This window comes from Daphnia carinata, chromosome 10 (assembly GCF_022539665.2).
Source record: "Daphnia carinata strain CSIRO-1 chromosome 10, CSIRO_AGI_Dcar_HiC_V3, whole genome shotgun sequence".
Classification (NCBI taxonomy): domain Eukaryota; kingdom Metazoa; phylum Arthropoda; class Branchiopoda; order Diplostraca; family Daphniidae; genus Daphnia; species Daphnia carinata.
In genome coordinates this window covers 1,800,524-1,817,889 of record NC_081340.1, presented here as the reverse complement: position 1 = coordinate 1,817,889, position 17,366 = coordinate 1,800,524, and the positions used below count along the sequence as shown (strand labels likewise).

The 17,366-nt window shown below is 38.7% G+C and overlaps 2 protein-coding genes and 4 non-coding genes across 6 annotated transcripts; 2 read left to right on the top strand and 4 right to left on the bottom strand.

Annotated features, from left to right (window-relative positions):
• Nucleotides 1-177: 177 nt before the first annotated feature.
• Nucleotides 178-2,474, bottom strand: LOC130700929 (Y+L amino acid transporter 2-like). Its single transcript, XM_057522922.2, has 8 exons — nucleotides 2,224-2,474; nucleotides 1,618-2,163; nucleotides 1,328-1,559; nucleotides 1,089-1,257; nucleotides 811-1,011; nucleotides 588-737; nucleotides 350-527; nucleotides 178-285 (listed from the first exon to the last, which is right to left on the bottom strand). The coding sequence occupies exons 2-8, from the start codon at nucleotides 2,111-2,113 to the stop codon at nucleotides 215-217; spliced, it is 1,497 nt and encodes a 498-aa protein (XP_057378905.1). The 5' UTR covers nucleotides 2,114-2,163; nucleotides 2,224-2,474; the 3' UTR covers nucleotides 178-214.
• Nucleotides 2,475-7,206: 4,732 nt separating this feature from the next.
• Nucleotides 7,207-10,250, bottom strand: LOC130701182 (aquaporin AQPAe.a-like). The gene is made up of 5 exons (XM_057523163.2): nucleotides 9,778-10,250; nucleotides 8,613-8,756; nucleotides 8,258-8,467; nucleotides 7,618-7,698; nucleotides 7,207-7,377 (listed from the first exon to the last, which is right to left on the bottom strand). The coding sequence occupies exons 1-5, from the start codon at nucleotides 9,991-9,993 to the stop codon at nucleotides 7,210-7,212; spliced, it is 819 nt and encodes a 272-aa protein (XP_057379146.1). The 5' UTR covers nucleotides 9,994-10,250; the 3' UTR covers nucleotides 7,207-7,209.
• Nucleotides 10,251-15,373: 5,123 nt separating this feature from the next.
• Trnal-cag (transfer RNA leucine (anticodon CAG)) lies at nucleotides 15,374-15,457 on the top strand. The gene has a single exon. It is a non-coding gene; the product is annotated as a tRNA-Leu (tRNA).
• Nucleotides 15,458-15,981: 524 nt separating this feature from the next.
• Trnad-guc (transfer RNA aspartic acid (anticodon GUC)) lies at nucleotides 15,982-16,053 on the top strand. The gene has a single exon. It is a non-coding gene; the product is annotated as a tRNA-Asp (tRNA).
• Nucleotides 16,054-16,285: 232 nt separating this feature from the next.
• Nucleotides 16,286-16,357, bottom strand: Trnad-guc (transfer RNA aspartic acid (anticodon GUC)). The gene has a single exon. It is a non-coding gene; the product is annotated as a tRNA-Asp (tRNA).
• Nucleotides 16,358-16,797: 440 nt separating this feature from the next.
• Trnad-guc (transfer RNA aspartic acid (anticodon GUC)) lies at nucleotides 16,798-16,869 on the bottom strand. The gene has a single exon. It is a non-coding gene; the product is annotated as a tRNA-Asp (tRNA).
• Between the last annotated feature and the right edge of the window lie 497 nt (nucleotides 16,870-17,366).

Below are 17,366 nucleotides of genomic sequence, written 5' to 3'. Positions count from 1 at the left end.
TCGTAAGTGCAGATAATATTAACAACAATTGGCTACTTCCTGATCTGGTAACTCGATTGACGTCGAACTTGAAGCAAAAATTGTGCGTGTTGAAGTAAAAGCAACGTGCATTATATATGACACTTAATTAACGATGTAAGCTCAACATTTTCTATCATTTTCCGAGTATAATGACTGATTGGCAAGTAACAATTATCATCTTACTGATTGGATATCAGTATTGTTTGTCATTGGCAACTTCTGGCACTGCTAGGAAGATTTTTTGGCACGTCGTCGTGAATCTCTCTGCCATCAAATGTGCGATGTAGTAAAACATTGGATGCATTAAAACAGGGTAAAATGTGCTTACGATTACTAGACGAAATCCAGTTAGGTTTACGTTTCCACGCTATGCAGAGACAGAAGACTGGAATGGCACTGGCCGTGATTGCGATAGCCGTTACGGCCCCAACTGGATTCGAAATGATGGGCAAGCACACCAAGAAGACGGACACCAATAGGAAGGCAATCGGATAGGCAAGATTCACCTGTTTTGATTACATTAATTCTTTATCCAGTGGATACATTAAATTCTTATGCAATTTAACCTTGATAGGTCGGACAGCATTAGGCCGTGTCCACCTCAGCCACAAAAGTCCGGACACGGTGGCTAATAAGAATGCTGAATCAGTGAACATGACGTAATTAATGAGGACGTAAACGTCGCCGACGATTAACATGGCAATGGCCAACGCCCCCTATATGCAAAACACGTAAGCCCGAAAAACATTAAAAATTAATTTTTCCTTAATGCAATAAATTTTTGCATACGATAAAGATAATGGCTGGCATGGGTGTCAAGTTTTCCAGACTAATGAGAGCCAACGCTCCGGGCAAATGGCCGTTACGAGCACCAACAAAGAAAATGCGGGACGAGCTGAATATGTTGCAATGCAATGAGCCAAGTGCTGACATTGCCACAAGAATTTGCACGATCCACGTGAGAGAACCGTAAACACGTTCACCAAACGTCTATGTGTTTTTATACATAAAAGATAACTGAAATAAAGACGTCGATTAAAAACTGGTTATGGACTAGGACGAAATACCACAGCAACAGCCGAAGATGAAAGCAATTCCTCTGGAGTTAAAACAATCAAGTAAGCTACGTTAGCCAAAGCGTAGACTAGCGTGATGATCGGCATAGAAATCCCAATGGCCCGTGGTAGGTACTTGTAAGGATCTTTCAGTTCTTCCACTACAAAATTCAAGCAGTTCCTTGAAAAAAAAATAATGAAATTATATTTACATAATTCTATAGATGATATTAATTATTTTTTTAAGTTACCATCCACCATACGAGAAAAGGCCGGAGTAAAAAGACAGGGCGATTAAACTGGGATCCGTTGATGTCGTAGCGAACGGCTCTTGAAATCCGCGCGTGGAATTGCCCTGGACAAAGTAGAAAGCGCAGCCGGTGACGATGACGAGCGCCAAAGCGGCCACTTTGGCAACTAAAAACACGCTCCTCAATTTAGCCGACCAGTTAACGTTCCAACAATTGATCAGGCACAATGAGGCTGAAATTAGGTAAAAAAATTAAATTTACATACACTAATATTCCAGTGATGTGCGTACCTATGGCGAAAGCGGCAACGAGCCGAACGGCCGAGTCGGATGGTAGGCAAGTACCCCATAATGGTAAAAGAAGATAATTGGCGAACGCTAGAGCGTTAATCGCATTCGTTACGGGAATGAAAATGAGGAGGGAAGCCCAGAGGAACATAAAGGACGGGAGCGGACCGTAAGCTTCGCTCAGGTAAGCGTAGTTGCCACCCGAACGGTCAATCATGGTGCCCAATTCTGCGTAGCAGATGGCGCCGACGAACGAAACGAATCCGCACAATGTCCAGATGATGATGGACAATCCGGAAGAACCGGCTGATAGGAGGACACCTTTAGGGCTAATGAAAATGCCCGAACCGACGATTGTGCCGACAATCATGGCAACACCATCCAATAGGCCGAGTTGCCTCTCCATGACGACCTTCTGGTCGGATGAGTCTCGATGCTGGTTCTCTTCGTTCATTGGCTCCTTTTCCTGCTCATCTTTAGTTCTAACACTCAACGACATGATTGATGGTTTTTTTCTTTTTTCTCACTTAACTTTTTTTTCACGAGAATCTAAATCATATTTTCGATTAAATTGAGATATGAATTGAATTAAAATTTAAATGATCTTACCAGAAATCGAGGGGTTTCTCTACTACTTGGCAATGGTCACATCAGCAGACGAAAAGAAAATTGGGTTAAAATCGCGCTGGATTTGATTTTGTTTTGTTTTTTAACGTTCAGCTAACACAGTTGTTCACTGTTGCACAGATCTTAAAAGCCAACACTGCGTTCCACTGGCAGATCCACCGCAACATACCGAGTTTGGGAAAAACAAGAAAAAAGAAAATTCAGTTTCTTTTCGTTTTCTATTCGCCAGCGGCCTTGTGGCGCGGCGAAGACACTGCGACGGTTGGTCAAGAAAAAAAAATAGCAGAAATATTTAAGCAGTATAAGGCATTCTTGATAAGAGGTTTACAAGGCAACAACCTTGAGTCTAGAACGTGTAATCCAACCGTCTGAGTTCGTTCGTCCGGCAAAATTTTTTTTTCTAAACCGAAGCCGATCCGCAATTTGGTGAACCACAACGCCCACAATTCGGGAGAAATAAATCCAAGTTTGTAAAATCCCCCCCAAAAAATAAAATAAAATAAACTTTCACCTGCCTGCAAGGAGTAAGAACAAAACAAAACTCAACATTTCTTTCATTTTATTAGTTTAACACCTTTTACGGGTCAATGTTTTTAAAGTGTGTTTCATACGTATATGGTAGTTGAATGTAAGTTTTTGGAGGAGGGAATAGGGTTATGCCAAAAGGAAAAACAAAAATGAAAGGCCAATTATTGTTTGATCTATACACTTGTTTTGTTTGAGGCGAAAATCGGTGAATGTTGAATTTCTACCATAAAAATAAAGGTTGGGTCAATCGTAAGCTGACTAACGGTACTGCCATAATCACACGGGCTTGGTCCAAGTTGAGTGTAAATAACATGAGCCAAGCTGAATCATCCACTTCACGCTAGAAACAAAAGATTGGCAAGACAAGTCGTTCGTTTAGTTACCATTTTCGTGAAAGCAATTGCAATATGGAGCTAAATTTGTACCGCACGCTAGATTGAATTACGAGTCTACTAACCACACGCTCTCTACTGTTCATTGCGTAAATGAACAGCATATGTCTAAGCAAATATGGCTTTTATGCATTGCCGCTTTTTTTTTTATCGTTAAGGCTTTGTACAGCAATGTCCAGGACTGTTTTTTACACGTGATTATACACAGTTGGTTTATTCACAGCCTATCCCTGTTTTTTTTATTGCTATTTACATTTAGGCACCACTTGTATGATCCAAAGAAATATACGTGTCGTGGTCAACAATGTAACACAATAGATTATTACACATGCTATCGGTTATGCCTATAACGTTGTACTTCAGATTGATTCAGCTGGTTTTGTAATGCGGCGAGATAAGGAAAAAAAAAACATGTAAATGTTTTATTTGCATGAAAATAGTCCCGGGTAATTTTCGATTACAAAAGTAAAGATGCATAACAAATCATGGAATCGTTTTACTGTCAGAATCTTAATTGCTTAATTGTATACTTCTCCTTTTACGTTTATATCAATCATAACTTGCTGTTGTTTTTTGAAAATGAAAGCCGGTCGGAAAAAAAATCCATTGCAAGGTTGTTTGTATTAATTAAACATGTGTTATCAACGTCATCTTGCGTCAACGAGGAAAAAAAATGAGCAAAATACCAAACGCTGAATGAATAATAAATTCAACCACCAGGAACTTAAAAAAAAAAATGTTTATCGTATTGAGAACAGGGATAATTTCGATTGTGCATAAAGAAACCAATAAATGTATTTTAATATGCATAAGGCCTCCCGGACGGAAATCATTTCAGCGTGTGCGTATTGGAAAAACATCGAACAAAAATTCAAAAGACCGGGGTTTTCAAGCTTTTGGCCACGTGTGTATACACGAAATAGAATGATGGCCAACAGTTTGCGTGACTCATAGATTCATAGGCTGCAGCCACAGGCTGAATAGATTCGTTTCGCGTGTTGCTCGCTGCTCACGCACACGACGGATGTTAATATGAATATCTAATAACGAATACATTTTTTTTTTCCCTGGCCCGTCGAGCCTTGTTTTGTTTCCTTATATAGGCTTCCAGGCAAAGAAGGTTTGCTATCGGTAATGTAGACATGCAACACTTACACGCCGTAAGGAGAAAAGTAAAAGGTATAAACTCAGTTCTATACATCGGAGGAACGTCGTAAAATGCAAGGGTGCGTTGGAAGCTTCATCTTCAGCGTGCACGTGTGTGGGATGTACTTAGTTTTAATTATTTCCTAAAAAAGATGTACGAAATTTTTTGTATTTACTAGTCGTGAAAGTGCGTCTTGACCAGCGTGTTCTATTTTCTTTGTATAGCAATAAAGAACTTTTTTTTTTTTTTTTTTTTTTTTCGAAAGTCGGTCAACGACCAACTTGAAACGAATGACGGACGCCATAATCAACTCACCGGAACGTGCCGCAATATAGCTAACTCAGTATTACGTGTTCCAATTTTTTAAAAATATTTCTTAATAACTGGTGAGAAATAAAAAATGGTTTACAGTTTCAAAGTTCGATGCTGGGGTTACCCGTTTGGCGTCATTTAGACCAAAAAAATAAATAAATAAAAAGGGACTTTAACCGTTTTGAACTGAGCCGACACCGTGACTCTGCATTAATCTCCAATCACGTAAATATAAGTTTTCTAGACTCAGCAAAATCCTTAAAATAATCATAAATTCCAAGATGACGAAAACTAACCGTAGAAAGCAGAGTCCACTACGATCTCAAGCCTTTTGTTATCCCACTCGTAATTTTATGGCGTCCCTTGTTCACGCGTGAATAAACACGTTTTCACAATGAGCTTCTTTTGGAGGTCAAGAGATGTCACTGAAGCTTGGAGAGCTGAGATGCCCACCTGTTGACTCCATTTTTCCGTTCGGGACAAACAAGTTTTAAAATGTTTTTTTTTCCAAACCATCACGCCCGTTCATTTTTATGCTTTCGTCATTTATCTTTGGCTTTGAATCAATCTGACGCTCGTGCTGGGGTACATCTATTAACCAGTTACGGTGCGATGATTAATCACGCGGGAAACCCTTTTATATTGCCATTAAAGCACGTCTCGCAGCGTTGGCGATAATGAGTCACACGCTATTTCATTTTTTTTCAACGACCTAGAAAATTTGCCAACTTCACTTACTGTGTTAGATAAGAACGAGGTCACGTGTTTTACTTTAATCCACTTACGACTGCAACTGATTCGTTTTTATTTTTTGGGGGGCTTTTTACTATTATCTCCATTTTTTTTCGTGTCGCATTTTTGACCCCGATCACGAGCCTGAGTAACGATCTAATACAAAAAGATGAAAAAAAATACAATAACCTTCCTTCACACAAAGCCGGAAAGTTGGGAGCTACATATTTAAAAGGGGAAATAGAACATGTAGAGCGGAACCGCGTGAACCAGGTGTTGCTGGTAGGGGGTCTTATCTTATCGTATCCCCCCTTTTGAATTTTTTTTATTTTTCCTCAGTTTTCTTTTTACCTCATCGTGTTATTCGAAATAACAAAAAAAGAATTAAAGCTATTGAATAAAATGTCAAACCAGAAACCTATGGGTGTTGAACCAGAGCGCCTATATTTTACCTTCAAAACCAATTTCTTTTTGTTGTTGTTGTCAAATAAAAAGGGGAAAATAATTTACAGAAAAAATAAAAACAGGAATAGTTTCAGCTGCATCGCGGGGGGCCTTGTTTTACAAAATGTTTTCATATGAGTTGCATCACGGTCTTACGTAAATCCACCTACAAGAGCGTTGCTAATGAATAACACAAAAAAGGGAAGAACCAGGACACACACACATCAGAGTAAAATATAAAAACAAAAGGACAACAAAAAAAAAAAAAAAGAATATGGAAAACGAACGAAACAGAAACATATAAAAAGGCAAATCGTCTCCAGCTGCGTATACGAAAATTACGTGGCAAAATTTTCTAAAACAAAAAGTTTTTTTTTTCAGATTAAGGTGGTTGTACTGTACATCTAGATTATAGTCGGAAACCAGTTTTCTTTCTTTTTCGAGGGCACGTAAACACGAAAAACAATGAACGGGACAGATTTATGCGAATCTACAACGACGGTCTTTTGCTTCTCGTGTTTAGATTAATTCGAATAGCAAAAAAAAAAAAACCAATCGAGCGAGAGTTTTCGAACAGATGGGAAAAGTTCGAAAACACAAAAAAGCAACATAGTCGGCAGAGATAGGAAAAACAAAAACGATGACACAGGGCGATAGAAATGTAGGCTAGATATTTAGCTCAAAATGCAAGGCACAGAAAAGGTATATATGGCGACAGCACACAATATAACGCAATATTATGCATGTTCGATATCTTATCTCTGTTCCCTGCTTTCGATTTTGTTGTTTTTTCTTTCAATAAAAAAGAAAGGCCGTTGTCGTCAAATGGTGTGCGTAACGAAGACGAAACAAAAACTAACCGTTCAAAACTGAAATCAAAAGAACTCGAATTTTTTTGACGTTTATACCTAAGCAAATGCTTTGTAGTTTCAATTAAAAAATGAAATCGTCAAAACATGCATGGCGGGGTCTCCCGGTATGTAAAGTGGACAACCAAAGAGGTGGAGGATGAATTTAAATAACAATAATAAAAAAAGAATAATAAAAGGAGGACTTACGACCCTGCCCTAGCGGCTTTTAAAAAACAAACAATTGCTCTATAGCAAAAACCCTATCGAAATCAAAATTGAACGAACCAAATTAGAAATAAGCTATAAAAAAAAAGTGAGGGAATAGTTCTGGAGAAAGAAGAACAGCTAACGATACATAAGGATAGTATCCAAGTTATATTATTCGTAAAAAAAAAGAAAAATCCCCCCCCCAAAAAATTCATTTTTCTCCTTTTTGTTTTGTTTTGAAGAGGAATGTTTTTCTTTTTCCAGCCATTGTTTTGCAGTCACTCCAAACTTTTTTTTTTTTTTTCTTGTTATAGCATAGCTGATTAAGGCGGTATTTTTGTGTGTGTGTGTGTTTTTAGATGGTCGTGGTTCGATCAGCGATAATTTCGCTCTCCTTTGAATTGGCGGCTTGGTACTGGTAAGATTCCAGTTCGATTTCTTCTTCGACCGTACGCGCTTTAAAGACCTTCTGGTAGAGAAGGGCGGCCACTACACCGCCGATGATTGGTCCTGCCCAGTAAACCTAACGAGAAAAAGAGATAAGACGTTTTTTTTTCTCTGAAAAACCCATTGCTAGAGAAGGTCTACAGCAGAAACTATGGCGTCAGAATCTGACGTCAATTATTCAGAATGTTTTGAATTTGAAAAGATAGCGTTGTCAAGGGCAACCGTGCCTTCCCCCTCCCGCTCACAGCGTCCGCAAACCATTGATCGTTTTTTTTTCCAGCTCCTCCGGAATATTAACATCAATAGAATAACTTACCCAGTGATAATTCCACTTGTTGCTGATGACTGCAGGGCCGAGGGATCGAGCCGGATTCAAACTGCCACCCGTGTAGTTTCCCTAAAAAATATTAGAAATGATTTTAAGCAAATGAAATCAAATTTAAAAGAAAATGAGAAAATGCAGAGTCACGTCACACACAATAGTGAGCCGCAAAAAAAAATTTCTTTTTTTCTTTGAACCGGAACTGTACAGTCTGAAGAGTTCATTTGATTCGCATCGTTTCCCTTCCACTTTCACTTTTCAAGATTACACGAATTTTTTTTTCTTTTCTCTCGTTCTCTCTCTATGTAGCTCCGGATATTCAAGAATGAACAATTGAACGTGACAGCCGACCAATTGAATAACAAGGACGAGCACTTGACCCCAATTTGACGTCCCACCGCAAGTCCCCAATCTGATACGTGCTTATCCCCTACGTTGACTCAAGCGATCGACTGAGCCTGAACGGCCCGTCTAAATCTAACATTAGATGAAATGAAATACGCCTTCCTAACGGACGACTGGCTTCCCGTTACAAGCGTTTCATTGAATTTCATCGCACACGATTAATAAAAAGAAAACAAAAAATTGGAGAAACGATCAAAAGGAAAAAGTGAAAGACCAAGCCAACACTTACGGTAGCCAAAATGGCGGTGGCGATGCAGAGGCCGATAGCCAACGGTGCCGATCCTTTGACGTCTTTACGATTGCTATCGCAAACACCGAAGACGACGAGGACGAGCGTGAACGTGGAGAAGAATTCCACACCGAAGCCCTGCGTCGGAGTCAGGGCCTTGTGAATCTCTGTCACGCCCAACGTGTTGTGGAACTCGGTCGGAGTCAATGCCTGTTCGTTTCGATAATACAATTTGCATATTGCGTTAAAAAAACAACGTTAAAAAGTGGTGTGATGAAGAAGGCCATACCCGCGTGATAGCCTTTCATTGTGTTTACAAAAAAAATAATGATAGAAAATCGAATTTCTAATTGACCTGGAGAAGAGCAGCTCCACATATGGCGCCCAAACATTGGGCTATTATGTAGAAGATGGACTTGACGATGGTGATTTTGCCGGTCACGAGGCAGGCCACCGTCACGGCAGGGTTGAAGTGGCCACCGCTAACATGTCCCAAGGCCTTAAAAAAAAAATAATAGAAATGGAGTTAATGAAAGAAAATGGAATACAGAGAAATCGATTATTATTTTTTTTAGATAGGTTGAGAGACTAGTTTTATGCGGGCAGCTATATATGATAATGCGCAACAAATACATATAGAAAAAACAAAGATAATTATTAAAGCCGCTAGCAAAAATGATTTGGTCCTGAAAAAAAGGAGAAAAAAAAACGGGATTTCCGCGTTTGATTACTCGGTAATGTTATTTGATAAAAAATTAGAAACCCTATAGGCTCTTGCGAGTCCTATTTTTGCCGGCTAAATTTTAATGCTAATTCATCGTGGCGATATACTAGCTCGAGGTTAATAAACAACAAACAAAACAAAAAAATTCAGTGGACTAAAAATCTTAAAAAAAAAAAAAACTAACGCCTTCCAAATACAAACAGTTGATTGTTTTCGGGTGCCTTGATGGTTCAAGTTTGCAGCCTTTCTCTTGTTTCAAGGTAAGCATCTTTTATTTACGCACCATTCTCTTGATTTTTTGTTTTGTTTTTGTTCTTTTCCTCTTTTAGGTCCCTCAATTCTTTTTGCTTTAAAAAAATAAGGATTTAGCTAGGAGCTGTTATCTATTTAGTGACCAAGGTGCTCATCAAAGTACCTCATCCAATCATTTCAAAGCCAAAACAAAATCAAGGTTAAATGTCGTCATCCAATTCTTTTTTTTTTTTTACATTCACGTTAGTTCACCCCCAACAGGATAGTTGCAGGCGCCAATTCTTCAAACAAACGCTCATCTACACATTTACAATTCAAATTCGATACGTGAATAAAAACAAAACAAATGCCTCCCATCGTTTTTACTGCTAACAGGAAGTCGCTTGTCCCCGCCACCGATAACCTCCCCCCCATCTTTTTTCACATACGATCACTACCGTTTCGCAGGGGACGACACACGGCCCGACTTTTGCAATCAAAACGCAGACGAATGTTCGGCATTACGTCATTCAAAATTCATAGAAAAAATGCTGGGTGAAATTACCTGTGCCATTGTGGCTATGGTGACGCCGAAGGATAGGGCGACCTGAACGATGTGTGGTGAATATTGCTCGTTCCATCCCTCGACGCAAGAAGCGCAGCCGATGAGGACGAGGAAGAGTGGGCCGACGAATTCGGCCATGAGCATTCGCCAGATGTCGCGGTTCTTGCTGAGCTCATCGCAACCGAATACGTTGCGCATTCTCTGCCAGATTGCCATGAAACAAGCAATTTTCGTATAGGATTTTCTCTTCGCGCGGAATGGATGCGGGCAGCAAAGCGTCGAAGCTCTGATGCACACAAGACCTTCCCGCACACGCGAATTCGATTGCAAACAAACGATGTATACCCCCGCTGGAACCCCCTCCGTTCAATTGTTTTGTACTTTGGGTGTCAGTACAAAATCGATGCAAAGCGAATTAAAAAGAAAGACAATTCTATTGGCTCTTTTACTGGATGTGCTAGGAGTCTAACCGCTCTCCTGGACGTTTCAACACACACTGGCCCTGATAGCTGAGAATGCACCTGCTGAAATCTACGAAAAGAGCGAGTGGTCGGGCTCTCTTTATTCCCGGCCTCGTCGGCCCTCCCCTCTTACACACTCAACGGGTAGAAAGCACTCCCGCACGCCTTGCGGACGGAGGGGTGGGGGGGACTCCATTGATGACGCAACGGCTGCCCAGGCAATCGAGGTGTTGTTGTGAACATACGATTTCTTCTTTGCTTTTTTTCTAGTCCCCGCACGTTCCAATCGTTGCTAGATGACACTGGTCACTTGAACGTTTTTACGGATTGCCAATTTATGTCGCCATCGGCTGTTTTTTAGTTACGTAATAATGTTGGCTGCCACAAAGGAAAAAGACGATTTGATGACGTCAAGCAGTCACGAGATGTGTGTATGTGTTATTTTTTTTTGCGGGATGTTTTGGAATCAAGAAGACGCACGGCTAAACTGCTTGCTCACGCTGGTTTTCGTGTACTGGGATATTTTGATGGGGAAGAGAGGGGCGGGAATTTCAAGAGTTCGTTTTCTCAATTTTTCTCTTTCTCTCTCTTTTTTTTTGTTAGTTTTCTGAGAAAGAATTTTGTGAACTGAATGTTACCGGCTGTTGCCGCACACTTTGTCCGTTTCGCAGTTCCGTTCAACTTCCGCTTGGCTGTTTTTAAATTTTGAATTAAAGAAAAACCTTCGTCAAAAAAAAAAAATTTATTAATGCAAATACTTATTTTGCTTAATCTATTTTTGCAAATCATCTATTTATAATTTTTTTTTTTTTTATGGAAAAGAAACAAAAATTTAAATGGTCGGTGACCCCGCCCCATCATCGTAACACTCCTTTGTATATCGTAACAAAAGGGACCACAAAAATACCCTTTACCCCGAAGCAAAACTACTTTGGATGGCGTAGTCTACGTTTTTTTTTTTTTTTTGGGCGGACATCGTCGTCGTGCACTTTTTTTCTAAGGACGTGCATAGCCCAAAGGTAGAGTTCCTCTAACGTTTTCCAGCTCTCTGCCAAACAATATAGACAATGAAACAGGCCTCAGGCTCGCTATGTAACGTGTCATGTTTTTTTTCAAATATATTTTTGAGAGTTCTACCGCAACATTAAAGAATATAAGAAGTTATGACTCTCATTTGGGTTGGTTCTACATCGGCGTCGAGAGATAAGGAAAATTGCCGAAAAAAACAGGATGTGCCGACCAATGTCCAGATAAGTTGAATTCGAGTCGTGTGTAGGGCCATGTGAATCTGAGTGGAAGAAAGAAATGAACCCCTACACATAAGCCCCACTCGTTTGGGAAACATGATGAAGACAAATTGAGCTGCTTGAAAATGTCGATGGCTTTCATCTTTTCGTAGTGGCCTGTTTTTACATTATAGACGAGAAGCAAACGAACGTCGGGCTCTTGAAACAAAACTTAAAAAATGAACTTAATGGGCTTCGAATGGGTCGGTTAAAACGAGCGATGAAAACGAGCCATTTAACGATATAATATCGTGTCTATTAAAATCATTTCGTTCAGCTTATTTATGAATTTTTTTTTCATGTTTTTTAACAGAAAAGCCCCTGAAAAATAAAAAGGGCCAAAACAAACAACGCACGAGAATAAAGGTGAACAAACAACAACAACTCCATTTATGGACTACGCCCGTTGTTTTCACGCCGACCATTCGGCGGTTCATCGTTGCGACGGTGGCAACGTATGTGTCGGGCAACGATGCTGATCACGTGAGAGAGAAAAAAAAAAAAAGGTTGGTTGCCATTCGCTTCGGGAGCTGTCGCCTCGAAAAAGAAAAACGCTGAAACGCGGACAGAGAGCCAGGGACGGAATTGATTACGTTTATCTGCACCTGTAATGTGTTTGTTTAGCCATCGGAAACGATACGACAAACGCGTTAAGATCAAATGACGAATTTCTTTTTTTTTTCCAACGCTCGGTATAACTGTAACCAAAAGTCAGATCGATTTCCATTTATCGCTGTAATTTCAGAACCCTCCTATAAGCATTTGCTCACCTACGATCAAATAGAATGTGGGTTTTCATAAATAAATGATAACTGAAAAAAAAAAATAATGTTAAAAATGCCTCGTGTGGCATGGAAAGGGGAATTATAATACGATCGTTATTAGACTGTCAGTACATGTTCCACCTCCTGATATTTGAAGCCTAATCTCGAATCGACACTGGCCCTTATCAGACACATATTCAAACAGGACGGCCATACTGGCCTTTGCCTGTTGGGCTCTACAAGAACATGTAGAAAAATGCACGTATTGTTTATCGCGCTGTAGGCTAAATTTACAAGATTTCAACGGGACAACTGTTAAATACTAGTATGTAATCAAGCCTAAAATAATGGCAATCAGCGCTAGCGAGAGAGACCGTCAGTAAGTCGATATGTAGAACGCGTCATTGAAAACAACGCATATTTTATTACTGCAATTGAGAGCGAGATCAAGGTTGAAAAGTTCGATATAAATAAAAATTAAACAAAAAACTAGGAGTTTTCAAACAACGGCTTCCTGTTTCCGGGAGGCATATAAAAGCTGTATAATTTCAACCAACTGCGAGTATAGGTACATATGAATAACGTGAACCGTATAAGCTTAAATACTTTAAACGATTGAACAATAACTTCTTTGTGGGGTAATTTCCAGTAGATAAGCACCGATGGAAAGCAAACTCGAAACTTGTTTTCATTTTTGCTTAATCCATTTATCATTAAGACTCATCTTCTGACAGGTTCTAAGCCGCTGACTGATCCCCGAAGAATCTTGGAGTAAAATCCCACGTCTAAACTTTCAAATGGCAACCATCAGTAAACAGTTTGCTTTCGTAAGCTTGAGACTGTTTTTTTGTTTTGTTTTTGTTTTCCATACTTCAGATCATGTCCGTGTATAGGTGCATCAATATCCTTTTCAGTCTGTCTCTAAGGGATTTTCTTTTTTTAAAAATCAGCAAACGTGCTGGCTGTCAAACTTTGAGATTGAATCTTATCATTGCAGAGCATCTTCTCCCAATGTACTTTCTCCATCAAAAAATTAGGACAACGTCCAATCACACCCAACGGCCTGTTTAGGAAGAAAGACATATTTTTGAAAGTGCTTTTTGCTCCCTTTTTCTTCTTTGTTAAGTAACAAACCAAACAGAAAAAACCGACACGATAAGACGTGCCGATCGAGCTCAACTATTTTGATTGACATGACCAGCCTTTGTAAGAGAGAAAGACCGTAACATTCTATAGCAACGCATCTGTGTCAACATATGGATGTGACCAATGAGCTCTTTAAATTATCTACCACGGTGGTTGGAATAGTAAACAAAATTCCAAGCGACTTATTTTTTTTTTAATCGTTCAAAGATCATCAACACCAGGTTAGCGACCCAGCTAAAAAAAAATAAATTTAATGTCCAATTTTCTGTGCTCTCCAAACACGAAAAAATTGTTCCATGTGTTTGGCTTCTTTTTTATTCAGGAAACGAGTTGGCCCCCTCAGGTGTACCGTTTTTTTTTTTTTTTATTTCATGTTTAATTTTTGTTTTTAATACATCGATGTAAGTCGGCTTGCCTATTCAACAACACGTTATGCTACGAGTATCCAAGCCGTTGGCATCTGCTCACCGCCGTAACCGCTCAAATCCAGTTTGCGCGTATCAAAAGTCTGGAAACGTCTTCGGTTATGAAATAATGAAAACGCCGTACGTAAATCCCAGTGCCCTAGGCTAACGTCATCGATTAATACTCCCCGTGCGCTTCTCGATAAGCCGTAACTGATAAGATATAGTAAACACTTAGCCCATGTTTTAAAATAGCAACCACAACAACGATTTTCGCATCGGATAAATGTGGAATTTAAATGTTGGCACATAACAACATCATTTCTACGTTTTTGTTGTTTCAATAGTGAATTTTAAAAAAATTAAAAAGAAATTAAATTTAAGCAAATGCGATTGGTTCAGACATGGTTAATTACCGATGCTGGTGCTGTCGTGAGGACAAATCACGACCGGAATGTGCAAATAGAATTGTATAAGGCAATCGAGGTCTTGGTTGACGTGTCACCTTCGTCGCTCTTCCACGAAACCTTGACCCGTATTTAATTTGCCATCCCATTCTTTTTTTTTTCTTTATTTTATTCCATTCATCCTTTCAGAAAATGTTGAACCCTATGGGGGTTGTTACGATGTAGATAACGCTGGAGCCATTTACGACCCACAATAAAAAATAGTTCTACGGTATTCCGTAAGCGTGTAGTGTGTAGGCTATCAAGTGTGGAATTCGGACTTGTGCCAACAGACAATCACGTTAACAATAGCGATAAATTGATTACGGCGTCCTATATGCTTTTTGCCATCTAATTCGTCCTTCTTGGTGATTAACTGTCATTCTTGAAAATGGGACAAGCTACTACACGCTAGTCGAAAAAAAAGGTCTAATTGAGTGAAAGACACTTTGATGAAGAGGAGAAATTATGCTAGTTTGGTAGCATATGCGTTGAATCAACCGTTTCCTCAGTCGACTTTCTCTTGTGTAGGCTGAGAGCAGGAAAAAGATCATTCAGTACGCTGTTTTTTTTTTTTGTTTTGTTTTTTGTTATCTTGATATATTGGCTTGTCACGTAGGCTCCATATGTTCCATACGGAGTGCACACGATGAATGGTGTCGAGTGGGCTTCTGGCGTAAATAACATCCTTCCTCCTCAATGTCATCGCAACAGTCATTGCCTATAGGGTACCCGTTACGCTATATGGACGTCACCAATTGTAGTTTAAGTGACGGCTCTGAAGCTGTCCTTGTTACATACATGTCTGCACTGTGTGTAAGCAATGTGCGACGAAAATATTTTCTCTGAATTTAGTGCAAGTTGAAACAAAATTATTGGCTACCTGTATTCGTGTTTGTAATAAATCAGAAAGGGTTATTTTTAAAATGGCAACGTTTTGGTCGAAGGGCACAGTTTTAACATGGCACTCTAATGGTACTAACGTGAGTTAATAAATCCAACATCCAGTTTAACTACCTACTTTGCCAGAAACTAGGTTACTTATCTTCAGCGCTACATTTACTTTGATAGCAAACCATCATGAGTAAAGTCAGGATGGCCGAGCGGTCTAAGGCGCTGCGTTCAGGTCGCAGTCCAGTTCTCTGGGCGTGGGTTCGAATCCCACTTCTGACAAAATGTTTTCTTAAATATTTTAAATATATTCCCACGGCCACAAGTAACTCATGTAATGTTCCTTTTAAGTCACCAATTTTGCCAGTGTTTACTAAAACTGTGTACGAAAAAAAAATATCATTAGGATTTTTTCGTCAAAATGATTTAATTTTTGAAAAAAACGGGTTTTACTTATACGCATCGAGCTATAATTTAACACGAAATTCCCATACATAAAAAAAAGCTTTAACAAGTGATTTAAAATATTTTTTTTTTCTTCATGTGAAGAATTCTGTATGGCAACATTTTAAAAACTGGAGATTACAAAATACACCACATAAGAGCCAAAAAAAAATTAATTAACAGAAAATGGAGAACCATATTGATAAAAGCTAATGCAGAAAATGCTACTAAAGCAGTATGATAAAAAAAGGAGGTTCGTGGCATATTTGAGTGTAGTACTCATAAATTTCGGGTGCTTCCTTGTCATCTCTATTTAACAAATCTCACGTTTTTTGTTTTTGTTAGCAACAATTATATGTAAGTCCTCGATAGTATAGTGGTCAGTATCCCCGCCTGTCACGCGGGAGACCGGGGTTCAATTCCCCGTCGGGGAGGTATGACATTTTTATAATTTCTTTTTCCTATTTATGGATTTTTACCAAAATATCATTTCGCTTCTATGTATTTAAAAGTTTAAAGGCTTCAAAAACATCGAATAGCTATTAACCAATAGCGATTCAGTAGAATGTAGTTTTAATTAATTTATTAATTTGTTCTCTTAAGGAAAGGTAAATTTCGATTTTCACTGATTTTTTTGCTTACTAAGGCATACGAAAATAGTTTCACCTCCCCGACGGGGAATTGAACCCCGGTCTCCCGCGTGACAGGCGGGGATACTGACCACTATACTATCGAGGACTGTGTTAGAACTAAGTACAAATTTGAATACAAATTTCTTTGACTTAATTTTTGCACAAAAAAAATATGTGTACAAACAAGACATGTCTTTCATCTACCTCAACATTTTTCCTGTTACATACCAAACTTAACTACAATATGAAAATTTTAAAGCAACCCCAAAAGACTGGCTAAAGTTAAACAGTACATTTTAGGATTGTAGTTATTTTATTTTATTTTTCTTTTATTACAGAAAAAAGTATGCTGTAAATGTTTAATCAAATAATCAATCAAGAAGTTTATCAACTGATGCTATTCCTTGAATGGTTCCATTTATTTTTGCTTTTTAAAAAAATGCTTGTTTTTATTTGTTGCTTGTTGAAAGAGTATTTTCTCCATGATCAAGAAAAAGTGTTAGAAAAAAATAAAATTGTTTTATCAAAATTTTTAAAAAATGTTACCTCCCCGACGGGGAATTGAACCCCGGTCTCCCGCGTGACAGGCGGGGATACTGACCACTATACTATCGAGGACTGTGTAAGACACCTCGGTTAAAAAAATCAAAAAGACCTCACAAATTTACTGACACAGGTACTTATCTTGTATGAACACGAGGTTTGAGTCTCATGTTACAATCATTCAAAATTCAATCATAGATAAATAAATGTGCACACTGTGCAACTTTACCAAATGTTTTGTAAACGAACACGTTTTGGTTAGATCCATGATGAAAACACGTCTATAAGTTTACACACCTAATTTCGAATATGCACTAGATTAAAAGTATCAGCTGAATGTAATTTTGCCTTATAGTTGTATGTAATTGTGCTTTTATTTACTATTTCGTTTAAATAGTATTTCTAATAAATAAATGTTGATACCTAGTAAGCTTGTAGCAGTTTCATTAATGAACCAAAATAGATACGGCACAAATATGTCACTTAAAAATACCAACGTAGATTGTATAGTTTCTGCAAAAAAAATAACAGTTAAAATTTAAAAATAAAGCTTAACAAATAATATCCGGAAA